The 18,981-nt window shown below is 41.5% G+C and overlaps 2 protein-coding genes across 2 annotated transcripts in view; one reads left to right on the forward strand and one right to left on the reverse strand.

Moving 5' to 3' along the window:
• ribc1 (RIB43A domain with coiled-coils 1) overlaps positions 1-10,211 on the reverse strand; it is a 29,353-nt gene extending 19,142 nt beyond the window's left edge. The window contains exons 1-3 of the mRNA XM_088329756.1: positions 10,073-10,211; positions 8,183-8,407; positions 3,163-3,359 (exon numbers count right to left, since the gene is read on the reverse strand). Of these exons, the coding sequence (XP_088185882.1) occupies positions 3,163-3,359; positions 8,183-8,402 (417 nt within the window). The 5' untranslated portion in view covers positions 8,403-8,407; positions 10,073-10,211. The remainder of the gene's footprint in view (positions 1-3,162; positions 3,360-8,182; positions 8,408-10,072) is intronic.
• A 358-nt stretch (positions 10,212-10,569) lies between these two features.
• The window catches only part of smc1a (structural maintenance of chromosomes 1A), a 39,596-nt gene continuing 31,184 nt past the window's right edge, over positions 10,570-18,981 (forward strand). The window contains exons 1-5 of the mRNA XM_088330567.1: positions 10,570-10,962; positions 13,646-13,834; positions 13,910-14,022; positions 14,772-14,975; positions 16,268-16,506. Of these exons, the coding sequence (XP_088186693.1) occupies positions 10,854-10,962; positions 13,646-13,834; positions 13,910-14,022; positions 14,772-14,975; positions 16,268-16,506 (854 nt within the window). The 5' untranslated portion in view covers positions 10,570-10,853. The remainder of the gene's footprint in view (positions 10,963-13,645; positions 13,835-13,909; positions 14,023-14,771; positions 14,976-16,267; positions 16,507-18,981) is intronic.

Raw genomic sequence — 18,981 nt, forward strand, 5'->3', positions numbered from 1 at the left:
AAACAAAAAAACTGTCTTTTGGGGTTTTTCTTGCTTTTTTTTCCTTTTTCTATTTTTTCCCCATTTTTTCTCTTTTCCTTTTAGTTTTAATGTTATTTTTTCTTTATTTTTTCTTTATTTTTCCTTATTTTATTTCATTTTCTCTTTTGTTTTTTCCCCATTTTTTCTCTTTTCCTTTTAGTTTTAATGTTATTTTTTCTGTATTTTTTCTTTATTTTTCCTTATTTTATTTCATTTTCTCTTTTGTTTTTTGTTTTTTCTTTCGTGTGTCTGTTTTCTGCTTTTTTTTCTTTTTCAATTTTTTCCCCATTTTTTCTCTTTTCCTTTTAGTTTTAATGTTATTTTTTCTTTATTTTTCCTTATTTTATTTCATTTTCTCTTTTGTTTTTTCTTTTTTCTTTCGTGTGTCTGTTTTCTGCTTTTTTTTCTTTCTATTCCCTTTTCAATTTTTTCCGTTGTTTTCTTCTTTTCTTTATCCTTTTCTTTTTTCTTTTTGATTTTCGTTTTCTTTCCTACATTTTACCCCATTTTTTTTTTATATTCAGTTTTTCATTTGTCTCGGTTGCCCATTGCCCCTAATTGCCCCCTCCCGTTTTGCGCCAGCTGCTGCTGGTTACCTGATTGGTTCACCCTCCTATTTAAGCTCAGTGCTCTCACTCACCCTTTGTCGGTCCGTCAACAAACCTCTGCACCTGCATGACGTGTGTTTTGACTCTGTCCGATATCCTGCTTGTGTATCCTGACCGGTTTTGATCCAGTCTATTTCATCCTGTTTGTTATCTGACTCCAGTCTCCAGTGTTTGGTATCGATCCCGTCTGTCTCGCCCTGTCTGATACCTTAATACAATCTCCAGTAGCAGGTATGGTTCCCGTCTATCTCGTCCTGTTTGATATCGGACTCCAGTCTACAGTGTCTGATATCGATCCTGTCTGTCTCGCCCTGTCTGATACCCTGCTACAATCTCCAGTATCGGGTATCGTTACCGTCTATCTTGTCCTGTTTGATATCGGTCTCCAGTCTCCGGTGTCTGGTATTGTTCCCGTCTATCTCGTCCTGTTTGATATCGGAGTCCAGTCTCCAGTGTCTGATATCGATCCTGTCTGTCTCGCCCTGTCTGATACCGTGCTACAATCTCCAGTATCGAGTATGGTTACTCTCTATCTCGTCCTGTTTGATATCTAACTCCAGTCTCCAGTGTCTGGTATTGTTCCCGTCTATCTCGTCCTGTTTGATATCGGACTCCAGTCTCCAGTGTCTGGTATCGATCCCGTCTGTCTCGCCATGTCTGATACCTTGCTACAATCTCCAGTATCGAGTATCGTTACTCTCTATCTCGTCCTGTTTGATATCTAACTCCAGTCTCCAGTGTCTGGTATTGTTCTCGTCTATCTCGTCCTGTTTGATATCGGACTCCAGTCTCCAGTGTCTGGTATCGATCCCGTCTGTCTCGCCATGTCTGATACCTTGCTACAATCTCCAGTATCGAGTATCGTTACTCTCTATCTCGTCCTGTTTGATATCTAACTCCAGTCTCCAGTGTCTGGTATTGTTCTCGTCTATCTCGTCCTGTTTGATATCGGACTCCAGTCTCCAGTGTCTGATATCGATCCTGTCTGTCTCGCCCTGTCTGATACCCTGCTACAATCTCCAGTATCGGGTATCGTTACCGTCTATCTTGTCCTGTTTGATATCGGTCTCCAGTCTCCAGTGTCTGGTATTGTTCCCGACTATCTCGTCCTGTTTGATATCGGACTCCAGTCTCCAGTGTCTGATATCGATCCTGTCTGTCTCGCCCTGTCTGATACCTTGCTACAATCTCCAGTATCGGGTATCGTTACAGTCTATCTCGTCCTGTTTGATATCGGTCTCCAGTCTCCGGTGTCTGGTATTGTTCCCGTCTATCTCGTCCTGTTTGATATCGGAGTCCAGTCTCCAGTGTCTGACATCGATCCTGTCTGTCTCGCCCTGTCTGATACCTTGCTACAATCTCCAGTATCGAGTATGGTTACTCTCTATCTCGTCCTGTTTGATATCTAACTCCAGTCTCCAGTGTCTGGTATTGTTCCCGTCCATCTCGTCCTGTTTGATATCGGACTCCAGTCTCCAGTGTCTGATATCGATCCTGTCTGTCTCGCCCTGTCTGATACCTTGCTACAATCTCCAGTATCGGGTATCGTTACCGTCTATCTCGTCCTGTTTGATATCGGTCTCCAGTCTCCAGTGTCTGGTATTGTTCCCGTCTCTCTCGTCCTGTTTGATATCGGTCTCCAGTCTCCAGTGTCTGATATTGATCCTGTCTGTCTTGCCCTGTCTAAAACCTTGCTACAATCGCCAGTATCAGGTATCGTCCCCGTCTATCTCGTCCTGTTTGAAATCGGTCTCCAGTGTCTGGTATCGTTCCCGTCTATCTCGTCCTGTCATATATCGGTCTCCAGTGTCTGGTATCGTTCCTGTCTATCTCGTCCTGTTTGATATCTGACTCCAATCTGCAGTATCGGGTATCGTCCCCGTCTATCTCGTCCTGTCTGATATCTGTCTCCAGTCTCCTGTATCTGATATCAATCCTGTCTGTCCCGCCCTGTCCGGTATCTGCTCGTGTAACTGGTATCGATATCGTTGGTCTCTTGCTTTCTGTTGTTCCACGCCACGCTTCTGGGTCCTCCTCCGGTTCTGGTTCTGATTTTTTTCTTGTTTTCTTCTTTACTTGTTCCCTTATTTCTTTTATTTCTTTTCTTTTTCTTTATTAGCAAAATAATAATAATAATAATAATAATTTCCTTGTATTGTCATTCTGTGTAACAATGTACACAGAACGAAATGTCGATTGCATCTGACCCGATGCAGCCGCAGCCAAGAGAGGGCGCCGCCGACCACTTTTTAAGTCTTAGGAATGACTCGGCCGGGGCGCGAACCCGAACCTCCCAGTCTCAAAGCGGGCGCCTTACCATCTAGGCTACTGAGCTGGTAAAAGGCTAAGCAAAAAAAATTGGTTCACTTTCTCAGTAGTTTGCATCTTTTTAGTGCTTCTTTTGGGTTGTACGACACAATAAAGCGCCATCTGGTGGTCAAATATTACACAGTATCCCTTTAAAATGGAAAAAAAATCTGGCTAGGCTCCTCTGCAAGATTTTAGAATCCCCTATTCTTTTGTTTGGTCGTACCTTAAAAATCTGCATGCTGGCAGGCCCCAGCTCACCCTCAGTGCTGCCAATTTCCCTCCTAGAGGCCAAGGTGAGACTTGCATCCCGTCGCTGAATATTCCAGAATTGCGTCAGGCCGGTTTGCAGAGCTTCTCGCTTTTTTCCTTCCTCTTTGTGTCTCTGCAACAGCGCTTCGTCCAGCTGCAATCTCTGCCTGTCTGCGACACACAGACACAGAAATAGACGATTCAAAAAAGCCCCATTGACAATGAATGGGTTGAGGATTTTCCCATCCGCAATGAGTGGGGCCCATTCATTTCAATGGGTCACCGTGGTAACCAGGGAGTTTCCATGGGTCACTGTCCCACATGAAATTTAGCCATGGGCAAATGGTGGATGCTAACTAGTGCATGCTGAGAAGTTGATGCTAACAAATTAATGCTAATGAGTAGGTGCTAAAAGCTTGGTGCTAAAGAGTCATGCTAACGGTTGCATGCTAACAGCTCCATGCTAAGAAATGATGCTACATATTAACAAGTCATGCTAAATGAGTTATGCTAACTGCTGCATGGCAACCTGCTGACAAATTATACTAACGGCTACATGCTAACAAGTCATGCTAACAGCTACATGCTATCAAATTATGCTAACTGCCACATGCTAACGGCTACATGCTAACAATTCCTGCTAACTGCTACATGCGAACGAGTCATGCTAATGGATACATAATAACGAGTAATGCCAACTGCTACATGCCAACAATTACGTGCTAACGAGTATTGCTAACGGCTACATGCTAACGATTCCTGCTAACTGCTACATGCGAACGAGTCATGCTAATGGATACATAATAACAGTAATGACAACTGCTACATGCCAACAATTACGGGCTAACAAGTATTGCTAACTGCTACATGCTAACAAGTCATGCTAACAACTACATGCTATCGAGGTATGCTGACTGATAAATGCTAACACCTACATGCCAACGAGTAATACCGGTTCTCACAGCTGCACACCGACAGCTAAATGCTAACAAATTATGCTAACGGCTGCATGCTAATGAGTCATGGTAACGGATACACGTTAACAAATATTGCTAACGGCTACATTCTATCGAGTTATTCTAACGGCTGTATGCCAACGGCTACATGCTAAGAAATTATGACAACGGCAACATATTAATGAGTCATGCTAAACGAGTTATACTAACTGCTGAATGGCAACCTGCTAACAAATTATACTAATGGCAACATGCTAACGAGTCATGCTAACGGTTACATGCTAACAGCTCCATGCTAAGAAATGATGCTACATATTAACAAGTCATGCTAAATGAGTTATGCTGCATGGCAACCTGCTGACAAATTATACTAACGGCTACATGCTAACAAGTCATGCTAACAGCTACATGCTATCAAATTATGCTAACTGCCACATGCTAACGGCTACATGCTAACGATTCCTGCTAACTGCTCCATGCGAACGAGTCATGCTAATAATAATAATAATAATAATAATAATTTCCTTGTATTGTCATTCTGTGTAACAATGTACACAGAACGAAATGTCGATTGTACCTGACCCGTTGTAGCGAGCCGATGCAGCCGCAGCCAACAGAGGGCGCCGCCGACCACTTTTTAAGTCTTAGGAATGACTCGATGGATACATAATAACGAGTAATGCCAACTGCTACATGCCAACAATTACGTGCTAACGAGTATTGCTAACGGCTACATGCTAACGATTCCTGCTGACTGCTACATGCGAACGAGTCATGCTAATGGATACATGATAACGAGTAATGCCAACTGCTACATGCCAACAATTACGGGCTAACAAGTATTGCTAACTGCTCCATGCTAACAAGTCATGCTAAAAACTACATGCTATCGAGTTATGCTGACTGATAAATGCTAACACCTACATGCCAACACAGCTGTACACCGACAGCTAAATGCTAACAAATTATGCTAACTGCTACATGCTAATGGGTCATGCTAACGGATACACGCTAACAAATATTGCTAACGGCTACATTCTAACGAGCTGCATGCTCATGGCTACATGCTAAGAAATAATGCCAATGGCTACATATTAACGAGTCATGCTAAACAAGTTATACTAAATGCTGCATGGCAACCTGCTAATAAATTATACTAATGTCTACATGCTAACGGCTGCATGCTAACAAGTTATGCCTATAGCTACATGCTAACAAATATTGCTAACAGCTCCATGCTAAAAAGTCATGCTAACAGCTACATGCTAGGGAGTTATGCCAGCTGCCACGTGCTAACAGCTACTTTCTAAAAAATATTGCTAACGGCTACATGCTAACAAGTCATGCTAACGGCTACATGCTGAAGAGTTATGCTAACTGCTACATGCGAACGAGTCATGGTAATGGATACATGCTAATGAGTTGTCAACTGCTACATACTAAAAATTACATGTTAACAAGTATTGCAAATGACTTCATGCTAACAAGTCATGCGAACTACTGCATGCTATTGAGTTATGCTGACTGCTGCATGCTAAAAGCTACATGCCAAGGAGTTATACCAATGGCTAGATGCTAACAAATTATGCTAACAGCTACATGCTAGCATGTTATCCAAAATGCCACATGGTAATGGCTATATGCTAACGATTTATGCCAAATGCTAATGAAATTAAATGAAATGATCTGCATCCATATAGCGCTTTTCAAGTCAAGACTTCCCAAAGCGCTTTACCGTGTGCTTCACATTTCCCAATAGCGGCCGTGCAGCCATGTAAGGCGCCAACCTGCTTATTGGGGGCATTAGGGGTTCAGTGTCTTACCCAAGGACACTTCGACATATAAGAAGGAGGAGCTGGGATTCGAACCTGCGATCTCTTGATCCCAAGACGAGCACTCTCCCTCCTGAGCTAATGCCGCCCTAATGAGTTAGGCCAACGGCTACATGCTAACAAATCATGCTAGCAGCTACATGTTAGCAGGTCATGCTAACTGCCACATGCTAACAGCTACATGCTGACGAGTTATGCTAAATGCTATATGCTAACGAGTCATGCTAAGGGCTACTTGCTAACAAGTTACGCCAACTGCTACATGTTAACAGTTACATGCTAACAAATATTGCTAATGGCGTCATGCTAAAAAGTCATGCTAACAGCTACATGCTTGCAAGTTTTGCTCACTGCTACATGCTAACGGCTATATGCTGACAAGTCTTGCTAACAGTGTAACAACAGTGTTATTACTATGTTACTACTATGGATGTAATTTTTGAATACTGTCCCTGAAAGTATCTCCTTATTGCTAATGAAGGATTTTATACATTTTACTGTGAGGGATTTTGTACGATTGGATGCAGGTTACATTTATCGATTGCGATGAAGATTTTCACCGGGTAGGCTGAAGTTCAATGACAGGTCACGCTGATCCAAATTCGGAATGTTTTGGCTGGGGAATTTTGATAACAGAACTCTGGCGCAGAACGGTGATGAAGATAAGACCAATTTGTTGAATCGTCTCATACGTGTTAAAAGAAGATGCAGGAATCAAATGACGTAAGAGGGAGTTCTTTTTTATTGATACACAATTTCAACAAGAGACTCAGCGAATCTAAGATATGCGTGTGTCTTTATAGTTTTCAACATAGCACGTGTACCCGGTTTGGCCCCGTCCCTTCTCACGCCTGAAGGCGTACATGCCCAGGGTTCCGTCCTTATTTGGAAGTGTTTTTAAGTTTATACCAGTTTATGTCACCTTGCCCTTTGCCGTTATCTCTTGTCCTCCCTTAAGGAGGATTGTTTACACTAATTAGTCCGCCGAGACCTTCCCGAGATGTAAGCAACATTTCTTTCTACATTTCTTTCTAAATGTACGCACATCTATTCTACAAATGCAAGTTTATTTTCTACAACAACGGCAGGCATTGTTTGGAGAAGTTGTTTTGATAAGCACTCTGCTGTTATGAGTTTTTTCAGACATCGAGGCGAGGGGGCTTTCCTGGCGCGCCCATGGGAGGAGCCGGCGAGCCAGCTTGCGGAAAAAAACGTGGGCCGAGATCGAAGAAGATCGAGGGAGATCGAGAGAGGAGGCTTGACGGAGACTCAAGCGACACTAATTCGATGGAGTTCACTTAGTCAAAATTAAATCTGCCCCCGTGTGGAAACGAGCACGCATTGTTGCGTTTGGTTAATGGAGTCAGATAACTAATCCGAACAATTTGGTAAACGCTACATTTTAATATTTTAATTCCTAACACTAAAGACTACATTCTTACAGTTACATGCTAACAACTCGATGCAAGCGCTACAGGTCGCACAAAGCAAAAACGAACAGACTCAGAGACAGTTTCTTCCCCACAGCCATTACCACCCTAAACAGACACCGCACAAAAAACTGAAAACTGTTGCAAAAAAACTACCTCACACGTATGTAAAATGGTACTCACGTACATGCTGTCTGCACTATGTTTGTTCACTGCTCAAACAGACACCGCACAAAAAAAAAAAAAAAAAAAAAACTTAAAACTCGTGCCAACACTACCTCATACGAATATAATGTTACTCATGTCTTGTTCTTGCACATGTCGACTGCACTACGTTTAATGCTCAAATTGCACAATGTCTGACCATTTCCTGTTTCATGCTGACTATTTTTGCACTATGATGACTTTGCACCAAATGCAATATTGCACAACCGTTACGATACCGACGTTATCACGACAACCCTGTATGTAACATCCCACATGCCGACATTTCTTGTGTGAATACCATGTAAATTATAACTATAGCCTTATCCCCCTTGTCTTATAACATTATCTTCTCTGTTCCTTTATCTTCTTGCTCATACCTCACTATGAATGTGTAAAACTGGAGTGTCATGCCCAATTTCGTTGTCACAATATGTTAGCCCATTTGTAACAATGACAATAAAGGTATATTCTATTCTATTCTATTCTATTCTATGCTACCGGTTTTATGCTAACCAGCATCAACTTTCACGATTGCCTCGGGAATTGTCTTGTTGTGAATGTTTTCTTACCAAAATCCTTCTTTGCCTCTCGCTCCATTTCCTCTCGGTGTTTTTTCTCCTGGGTCTGTTTCTCGAGTGCACGGAGGTCGAGACCCATCAAACGCCACCTGGGGTTCAGGATTCGAACCCTGCGCTCCGCTTCGGCGACCCTTCTCCGCTCCACGGCCGCCTCCATCGGTTGCTCGACAGGGAAATTCACTTTGTGCATGTTCTTGTTTCGATAAGTCATATGTTCTAGGGAAGAGAATCGAAGATGTCAAGTATTAAGTACTAAATTCTAAAACGGTTATGCAGGAGAAGTATTTTATTTACACTTGCCACCATCAATGTTCCCTGTCATTTTCCTTACCGGTCTGAGCGTTCACACAAAGTCGGTGAGCAACGCTTGAAACAACAGTGAGCAACGGCGATCCCAAGTGTGGCAACTAAACCATTATCAAACATGTCCAAAACTTGACATCATTTTGCTGAGTTTCCGGCAATGCAAAAATATTTTTCACTTTTGAATGAATTGACTCATGTACTATTGCAAAGGTTGTAGGGCCTACAAACGTCGTTTGTTTTTACAATTATTTCACAAGATTTCCACTTTTTTTTTCCTGGTATCTTTTGTCGCATAATGCTAACATTTTTGGGGGCTTATTGAGTCGGTGGCACGATACAGAACTGTATTTAATCACATTTTTGAGTGGAAGTACAATGTTGGCAACAAGATTCACTTGATCTCATCTCATTAGCTGCACCGCTTATCCTCAGTAGGGTCGCGGGGGTGCTGGAGCCCATCCCAGCTGTCTTCGGGCAGTGGGCAGGGGACACCCTGAACTGGTTGCCAGCCAATCGCAGGACACACGGGGACAGACAACTCATTCTCTCATTCACACCTTGGGACAATTTGGACCGGCCAATTCACCTGAAATGCATGTTTTTGGAATGTGGGAAGAAACCGGAGTGCCCGGAGGAAACCCACGCAAGCACGGGGAGAACATACAAACTCCGCGCAGTAATCCCGTAGCTGGATTTGAACCCACACAGGAGGTTCCCAAGACCTTAGAACTGTGCCGCGCACGCGCTAACCACTGCGCAGCCGTGCTGCCCTGATTCACTTGATATACCGGTAATTGGAAATTATTTGAATGCAACACAAACTTTTTCTTCTTTTTTCCGTGGTTTTTTTCTACTTTTTTTTAAATTCCTTTAAAAAAAATCGCATTGTGTTTATCCTAGCTGTTACTTTTTTTCTTTTTGTTCTCTATGTACTTTTTTCCTTTGTTTCTTTCTTTTCTTCTGGCTTTTTCTAAAATTTTTCCTTCTTTTTTCTCTTCCTTTTGTTTCTTTTTTTCTCAGCTTTTCACAACTTTTTCATTTTGGTATTTTTTTCTTTTTTGTTCGATTTCCCCCTTCCTTTAAGTCATTTTGTGCATAATTTTACCTAACATTTGGTCATGTTGGGATTAAAGAAGCAAAAACAACCTGAAGAGCCATTTAGGACCCAAAAGAGCCGGTTCCTTTTAGTGAGCCGAGCCGAAGAAGCCGGTTCTCAAAAAACTCACTTTACTCAACTTTGTTGTACTTCGACATTGACTTCAAAATACCGCATTTAGAACACAGCATTAGGGGAACCCGTGTATTTTTACCTTCATGCACTGTAACTTTGACTTAATTCGCTTCTTAATTAGCAATTTTGAGCCCTCGTTTTTGAGAGCAGGCTAGATTTTCTTGTGCGCTGAGAATGTGCGGGCAGCTTAGAGTGAACATTAGCCACCATTCCCATAACTTTGTGCAATGGAATATTGTTCATACGTCACGTTGACTGTTACAGTTTTAAGTGCAATACCACGGTTCAAGTGCAATATTAATACTTTAATGTTAATTCTAAAATACTAACAGAACGGAACTCACCATGTGTGACGGAATTCTTTCAAAAATAATGCAAAAACAAGCTTTCTGGACTACAGCAGGGCCGTCTTTCTAGTCCTCGGTATCCATGGCAACAACAAACTCCTTTTTAAATCACATCAAACATTCACATTTTTAGTTATTATTATTATTTTGAAAAAAATAAACCCAGACTAGTAATTATTCAGTTTTTGTATCATTTTGATAAGATTAAAAGAAATAAATCACAAATATTTCGGTTGGTCTCGCGAGATCAACTGCGAGATTACGCAGAGGTTCCCGTTAGATTGTAAAATGGCGCTTTGCTGTGGTCGTCTGTATCTATGGCAACACCAAATTCATTTTTAAATAAATTGTGCGTTCAATGGTTATGTAATTATTGTTTCATTGAAAATACATAAAACTATAGCAACTCCGTTTTCACTTTCACTCGATTCGACATCCAAAACGTTGCTCCGAAGATCTCGCGAGAGCGTACGAGGTTACAGCTCTCGCGCTCAAAGCTTCCTGCTGGATTTTAAAATGGCGTATTGTTGTCATTTCGGCATCGTTAAAGATTCATAAAAATCCGTTTAAACCGTCGATAAAGGACTAATGCGTGACACAATGGGATATATTTAGTAGTGAGCATTATTAGAACAATAATTTGTTTGCATGCACGCTTCTTTTGTAGAGCTCGTCCCGTGGACATTGTTTGCTAGCATTAGCATCAGCTAGCAGTCGGTTACTGATTTTTATGTTGTTTTCCTCCGTGTGCTGAATAACGTTCATATTTTAAACTACAATGGGCTACCTGAAGCTCATCGAGATCGAAAACTTCAAGTCGTACAAAGGACGCCAAATTATTGGACCCTTTCATAAATTCACGGCGATCATCGGCCCAAATGGATCAGGTATGTCCGCTCGTATAAATTGATATTTTATTCTAAATTTGCACAATTGAGGGTTTTAATGATTTAAAATGTGCATCTATATTCGTTGCGTCATGGGTGTGTCTCACCCACGCTTCATAGTCTACTTGTACACCCATCCATTCATTATCTGCACCGCTTATCCTCAGTAGGGTCGCGGGGTTGCTGGAGCCAATCCTAGCTATCTTCGGGCAGTGGGCAGGGGACACCCTGAACTGGTTGCCAGCCAGTTGCAGGGCACACAGAGACAGGCGACTCACTCGCTCATTCGCACCTAGGGACAATTTGGACCCGCCAATTATGCAGGCAATAATCCGACTTGAAAGAAAATATTGGGTGGTAATTTCTGGAGCAATCCCAATGAATCACTAGTGGTTAACGAGTAAATATGGCGCCTGCGAGTAATCCGATGGCAAGGGCGAAACTTGGGCGACGTGGTGACACGAATAGCAGTGTTCATTTGACCTGTGAAAAGTGATGGGTCCCGGGGACTCGCATGCTCAAAAATCTATGGGTCCCAACAGAGATCTATGGGTCCCCAAAATTTAGTGTGCTCGTATTTTCCCTTACGAAATACAAAAAATGTTGTTGTTTTTCAAACATGTATATATATGTACTTTAACATGTTATATTGTACATGTGTTTCCTTTTATCATATATATTGTTAATGAACATTTTGTTGTGAGACACTGAGTTGCTCGACGTGAATGAGGTTTATTATAAATAAAGTTCAAAAATGAAGTAGCTTGGACGTTCACTGTAGAAGGAAAAAATACATGCAAATATAATTAAGTAGAATAATACATTTTCTTATTCAAATTTTTAATTCGTTTTCTGCATTAAATTATTTTTGGTAATATATCGATTAAAAGGGATCACCACAAACCTGTTTTTTTTTCATTTTCTCCTTTTATACTTCCTTTTTTTTTCTCAACTTCTTTATACAACATCATCATTCGTAATATAATGCATCAAAGCACATGAGCCGTTTGAGAGCCGGCTCTTTAATGAGTTGAGCCGGTTCTCTAAAAAGAGACGGACTTTCTCTTACACAACTCGAACTTGAGATTGTCGTGCAGACGAAAACTCGAACCGCAAGACCAAAACAACAATGGCGGATCTGCCTGACGAAAAGTTTGGAGTGCAGTAAATCTTTGTTAAAAAATTATGATGGCAATTTCGTGTCAAAAAAGTTGCGTCCCGGAGACGCACTTTGATTTGACACGATGCGTCCCCAGCAAAAATAATGCGTCTAGGACGCAGGGACGCAGGCAAACGGTAACACTGGAATAGACTCAATTTTTTTTATTCCACTTTCTCCATTTAATAAAGGATCCTCTCATTCATGTCACTCACCAAAATAGTAGCGTGCTTTTTGCCCCAAAAGTAAGCTCCATTTTCGTGTCCCGTCTGTCTACAACACGTGCTGGTATTTGGCTAGCCAGAAGCGTGGACTTTCACTATATATGGATGGATACAACGGTTTCATTATGTCAGCGGTTGCAGAATTTACAATGGAAATGTCCCGGAGAAATCAACCTATATGGCTTTCTGGCATGTAAGCCTGAGTTTACATGTGATAATGGATTCTATTCTAAAAGTCCCATAGTGCTCTGCGGTATCAAAATATCCCGGATGAGGAAAACAAGTAAATAGTTCACTTGAATTTGATTGCATGCGCGAAAAATCGTAAAATGAAAGGACAAACTCAACCGTTGGAATTGGGAAACTGTTGGACTAAAATCTTGTTCAGATTATTGTGCATATTTGCATGACCGGAATACAGAAATCCGGTGAAATCTGGGAAGCAGAAACCTTAATTGTTTTACAATTATTATATCATTTAATACTCTTATACACTAAAACCAAAGAAAAGAATCCTTTTTACAGGCTCAATCTTTTGTTTCACCAATAAAAGTTGTTGTTTTTTTATCTACGACTGTATCGTCGTTTTATTTTTTTTATTTTTTTTCTTACCACGATATCGTCAAATATTAATAAGCAAGGAGACCGTTTAGCCAATCAGATTGCGGAACACAATGCCCGATGCAAATCTGTGATGTAGCGAAACCGTGAAAAGTAGAACACGTTATAGTCAGGGGTTACTGTACTGGCAATTCTGATTTTTGCCTGCATGGAAACTTACCCATAAATTAAGCAGAGGTAAAAAAAAATGGTGTGAACGCGCTATTATTTTAATGTGTTAACAACAACTTAGGAATGTTGGTGATAGGAATGAGTGGAGAGGTGTTGTGAAAGGATAGTGGGATGTTTGGACCCGTTCTAAGGGATGGGCAGGGCACCTGTATAATGCGGCAGGGGTAAACCAGTGAAAGCTGTCGGGCTGTTGAAGAAAAGAGTGTGTTGTGTCACCCTGACCCGGTTGACATGGCCGCTTTCTTGTGTCCCGTTTCATCTGGCGGGACGAAAACTTGACCGACTTGGGTGCCGAGGCGCTTAACTTGTTTGGGTGTTTTCTGAATTTGGGTTGGCCATGGTCCAAAAAATGTTAGTGTGTGTTTTTTTTTACAATTTTTTTCCCTTTTTTATTTTTCTTTGTTATTGTATTTGTTTGTCTTGCTGTCGGTCACCCCTCTTGAGGGATATGACCAAGGTAGATGGATAGATAATGTGTTAAAGGTGACCCATGATAATGTCTCTGCAGGAAAATCCAATCTGATGGACGCCATCAGCTTCGTGCTAGCGGAGAAGACCAGCAATTTGCGAGTGAAGACCCTGAAGGACCTGATCCACGGAGCCCCCGTCGGGAAGCCGGCCGCCAACAGAGCTTTTGTCAGCATGGTCTACCAGGAGGACGATGGCGAGGAGCGCACCTTCACCAGGATGATCATCGGTAGCACACAACAATGTTTTTTCTTTATTTTATCGGAAATTCTTGAGCCGGTCCCTTTGTGGTTTTCCGTGTCAGGTTCCTCCTCGGAATACCGCATCAACAGCAAAGTGGTGGGCTTGCCGGATTACAGCGAGCAGCTGGAAAAACTCGGGATTCTCATCAAGGCTCGGAACTTCTTGGTTTTCCAAGTGAGTCTGACAGATACGCTGGAGCAGAGAATTGTGGTGAAGTAGACCCCCAAGATAGGACAAGAATTGAATTGTCGTCGATAACGATGTGGGTAGGCATAGAATAGAACGCCTTTATTGGGATCAAGAGGTCGCAGGTTCGATTCCCGGCTCCTGTCATGTAAGTAATGACTTCAATGTTGCCTTATGTAGCGGAGTAGAAGTATTGTTTTTTCTTCACAAATTTACTCAAGTAAAAGTAAAAGTATAGGGATTTCAAAATACTAGAAGTACAAAATTTCCCAAAACTTACTCAAGTAAATGTTACGGAGTAAATGTACTCCGTGACTACCCACCCCTGACTTCAAGTATTTTGTTCACAGCAAAAGTCAATTGTAGAACAATATAAATTGAGTTTCACTCTCAGGAACAATTCACAATCTCTAGTCAGACAACTGCTTCACGTATTTTCACACAACAAAAGTAAACGGTTCAACGATTTAAAGTGCGTTTAACAATGCAGTGTAAAATAAGAGACAACTGGTCAAGTAGACATAGCCAATGGCACTTCAAATATTTTGTTCACAACAAAGGTCAACAGTAAAACAATTTAATGTCACTATTCAATCCCTTTCTCTACCTGTCCTACTCACCCCCTCTCTCCCTCGGTCTCTATCCCCCCCCTAGATTAGATTCCACGTTACCGATCGAAATATCTTCACGTTAACGGCGTCGTCCATTTAAAAAGGATTCTTTTGTTGTTTTTCTAGGGAGCCGTGGAGTCCATTGCCATGAAGAACCCGAAGGACCGTACGGCCTTGTTCGAAGAGATCTCACGTTCGGGGGAATTGGCCCAGGAATACGATCGTCGCAAGAAGGAAATGGTGAAGGCCGAAGAGGACACGCAGTTCAACTACCATCGCAAGAAGAACATCGCGGCCGAGAGGAAGGAGGCCAAGCAGGAGAAAGAGGAGGTCAGACCATTGACGTAAAGGATAACCTTGATCTTTCAACCTAAATTGTCTGCGCATCACTGTAAAGTCCTGTGTTTCAGGGATCTTTTTTCTCCACTATTTCCTTCTCTAGCCATTCAAGTTAGCCATAGGCTGCAGGCTATGACTCAGTTTTTGTTGTTGGCTGCTCCTGCTTTGTACTTCATTGTCACTTGCCTTACACAGCTGCTCATGCAAGGCAACGTCGCCGAGTCCCTTGATTTTGGCATCTTTGACTTTTTTTCATTGTTTCCTCCTCTAGACACTTCTATTTGCCACTTGGCTTCAGGCAGTGGCTCGCTGCCTTGTTATTGTTAGCTGCTTCTATGTCTTCCTTCAGTGTCCTTCAGCAAACGTCGTCGGGTCCCATCATCCGGGGCATCTTTGCCCCTTTTTTTTTTTATTGTTCCCTTCTCTAGCCGCTCATATTTGCCTCTTGACTTCAAGCTATGTTCGCTGCTCCTGCTTCCTCTTTTGTTGTCACTTGCCTTACACAGCCTCTTATGCAAGCCAACATCGAACCAAGTCCTGTAATTCGGGAATCTTTTATTTCCACTGTTTCCCTCTCCAGCCACTCAAGTTAGCTACCCGACTGCAGGCCAGTGTTCGTCACCTTATCTTAATGTTGACTGCTCTTTTTGTTCTTCAGTGTCACTTGTCCTTTAAAGCTGCTCATTTAAGGAAATGCTGGCGAGTACTGTGATTCAAACATATTTCACTTTTTTTACGTTGTTTCTTCCTCTAGCCTCTCATATTAGCCACTTTACTGGAGGTTACAGCTCGCCGCTGTTGTATTATTGAGTCTCATGATTCAGGCATCTTTAACTTTTTTCCTCCTGTTGTTATTACTAGCTGCCCCGGCTTCATCCTTAAGTGTCTTTCATAAAATGTCACTGGATCCCTGTTTTTCAGACGTATTACACTTGTTTCCATTGTTTCTTTCTCGAGCCACTCACGTTAGCTACCTAGCTGCAGGGTATGGCTCACTGCTTGCTTATATTCTTACCCTGTTTCGTTCTTCTCTTGCTTTCCACAGCTGGATGATGATGGCTGCCGAATCCCTCTTTTCAGGCAACGGTGACTTGAATTTTTCACTGTTTCCTTCTCTAGCTACTCAAGTTAGCATCTTGGCTGCTGTCAGTGGCTCGCCTTTTATTCTTATTGTTAGCTGCTCTCGTTTTGTACTTCAGTGTCTGTGGTTGACGGCCATTACGCCGACGTGGCCCTCGGGGAAGAGGAATTTGATGTTTCCACTTTTTTTTTTGGTCATCCAGGCGGAGCGCTACCAACGACTGAAGGACGAGGTGGCAAAGGCCAGCGTCCAGTTGCAGCTCTTCAAGCTCTATCACAACGAGACGGAGATCGAGAAGCTCAACAAAGAGCTCGGCCAGCGCAACAAGGAGATCGACAAGGACCGCAAGAGGATGGACAACGTGGAGGAGGAGCTCAAAGACAAGAAGAAGGAGCTCGGCAGGCTCATGAGGGAGCAGCAGACCATTGAGAAGGAGATCAAGTGAGCTCACGGCAGAATTAACTATTACAGTAATCCTTTTTTTCCAGAGGGGTCGCAGTCCCCTAAAAATCTGCGATAGGCATAAAAACCCTTATTTTTTTACTGAAAATACTCATAAAGAAACTACTTAAAGGCTCAAGCCAGTGTCTGAAACTCATGAGAAAAAGCTACCGGACACCAGGACAGACAACTCTGAAAAGTTGCCTGCCCCATTTTTCACAATTTGAAACACAATAAGACGACTCATCGCAAAAAAACCCGTTGTTGCAAAGTATTAAGGATTGATAATCAGAATATATAACAGAACAACACTTTAAAATTAAGTTTTTATCATTTACAGGCTGGCATAGGCTTAAGCTGCAAAACAAAGCCTGCAATTGGCCGAAAAAGATGTGTCAATCATCAGTTGAATTGATCACTATTGGCTAAAGTTATTCGGAGGTCAAGGGGCGGATCCTTTTTATCATTTACAGGCTGGCATAGAACAACACTTTAAAATTAAGTTTTTATCATTTACAGGCTGGCATAGGCTTAAGCTGCAAAACAAAGCCTGCAATTGGCCGAAAAAGATGTGTCAATCATCAGTTGAATTGATCACTATTGGCTAAAGTTATTCGGAGGTCAAGGGGCGGATCCTTTTTATCATTTACAGGCTGGCATAGGCTGAAGCGGCAAAACAAAGCCTGCAATTGGCCGAAAAAGATGAATGTGTATAGCACGTGGTTGACGGCATACAGAAAGCATTTTTTACTATTCTGTATTTGTAAATATTTTATTCTCCTGAATTTACTACACTCACGGATATTAGAGGAGCATTATTATTGAACACAACGACTTCGGTGAGCTACTCCGGCTATATATTTTCCCTGTATCTTGTTTCAGACTGAACTCGATGTTTCTGTGATAAGCGGTGCACATAATGGATGGAATGGAGTGTCTATTTTTAAATTAAACTCAATTCCAAGTGTTTATTGTCATATGCACAGTAAAGTTGCGTGAAAATAGAAACTAAGGAATGGTTGGCATTTCTTGAATCCCAAGACTTTAACCTTCCGAATGATGGAACAATGCATTTGAGTGACATCGTACGGACACCGCATCCGCACGTGTTCTCGACACATATTTGCGTCTTTGCAAGCTTTGGGAATGTTAAGGGGGTAATAAGTTGGACTGAACTATCTGACTGTTTTGTCGACGTTCCCATTGTAGCCTTATAATCCGGTGCGTCTTATGTATGTCAAATATAGGACCAAAAACTATTTTTTCGGGGTGCGCCCTATAACCCGGTGCGCCTTATAGTGCGGAAAATACGGTATGTTTGCGTTTTGTAGCGTCATCAATTTTGTTAGCTTCTTTTGAATCTTTCTTCTGGGCCTGAGGTTTTGGCTTGATTCCAAACCACTTCTCCATTTTTCTTGTGTTCTCTGTGCGTCTACTTTGGAAAATGATATGAAAATGCACGACCTTATAATGCTCAGGAAAGTCCGGAAGCACAAAGTTATTCGATGCAGGCTTCTGATTGGCTGCCGATTATGCAAATTGACAAACGAAATTCCGAAGTTTCCAAACTAAACGAAGATTTCAAAGTAAAGCAAACGTTTGATTTGAAAAGAAAGTTTTTTTTTTCTTTTTTGTTTCTTGAAAAAGTTGTCGGCCACCCGGGCAGAGACGTTTTGTAAGTTGTACGCCAAAAATAAAAGATGCACGCCCCAGGCGTCCGGGCAGACATTATTTCAGACACTGGCTCAAGCTATTGATTAATAAATAAAAGTGCTATACTTTATAAACCTTTTTTTTTTTTTTTACAAATAACTTCTGTCTTGTCAATTATTAAAAAATACCTTTGCTTCTATATTGTCCCTATATTGATCCTCAATAATGCAGATGATATTTTGTCGTCATTATGCAGACGATTGGAAAACAAGAGGTTGCAGGAAACAATCATTCCAGACAACATATAAAAGAACTGTAATTTGTAAACATTCTTTGCAAATAAATTTTGTACTTTCGGGTTACAATTTCAAAACAATCTTGCTACTATATTGCACTTGATTGGATATATGAAATATGATTGGTTGGCAGACTTGCAGCTTTCTATGGGAACCTGATTGAGGCCCAAATCTCAATTTGGCCCAAAATGACGCTATATTCTCTTATGTTATGAATTTTACGATATATTATCAAATGGTTGCCCGTTTTTTTGGCAGGCTATATAAAAAAGATGAATTTTGTACTTTTAAAAAACATTTTCAATTATATTTTGTCACCTTCATGTGAACATTATTGGAAAAACAAGGTGTAGAAATGCCTTTCCTATAGCATGCGGAAAAATCAAACTTGTGAGCAATTCAAAGCATCTTCCTCTCTCTTTTGGTCCTTTGGTGGGTCCAGAGCGTTTTGTCATCATGATGACTTTTAAAGAATATCGACATTGAAAACGATTTGTGCATAGGTTGTTTTACGTATGTGTACAAT

Source organism: Urocampus carinirostris, chromosome 3, assembly GCF_059441175.1.
Source record: "Urocampus carinirostris isolate Australia breed hairy pipefish chromosome 3, RoL_Ucar_1.0, whole genome shotgun sequence".
Lineage (NCBI taxonomy): Eukaryota > Metazoa > Chordata > Actinopteri > Syngnathiformes > Syngnathidae > Urocampus > Urocampus carinirostris.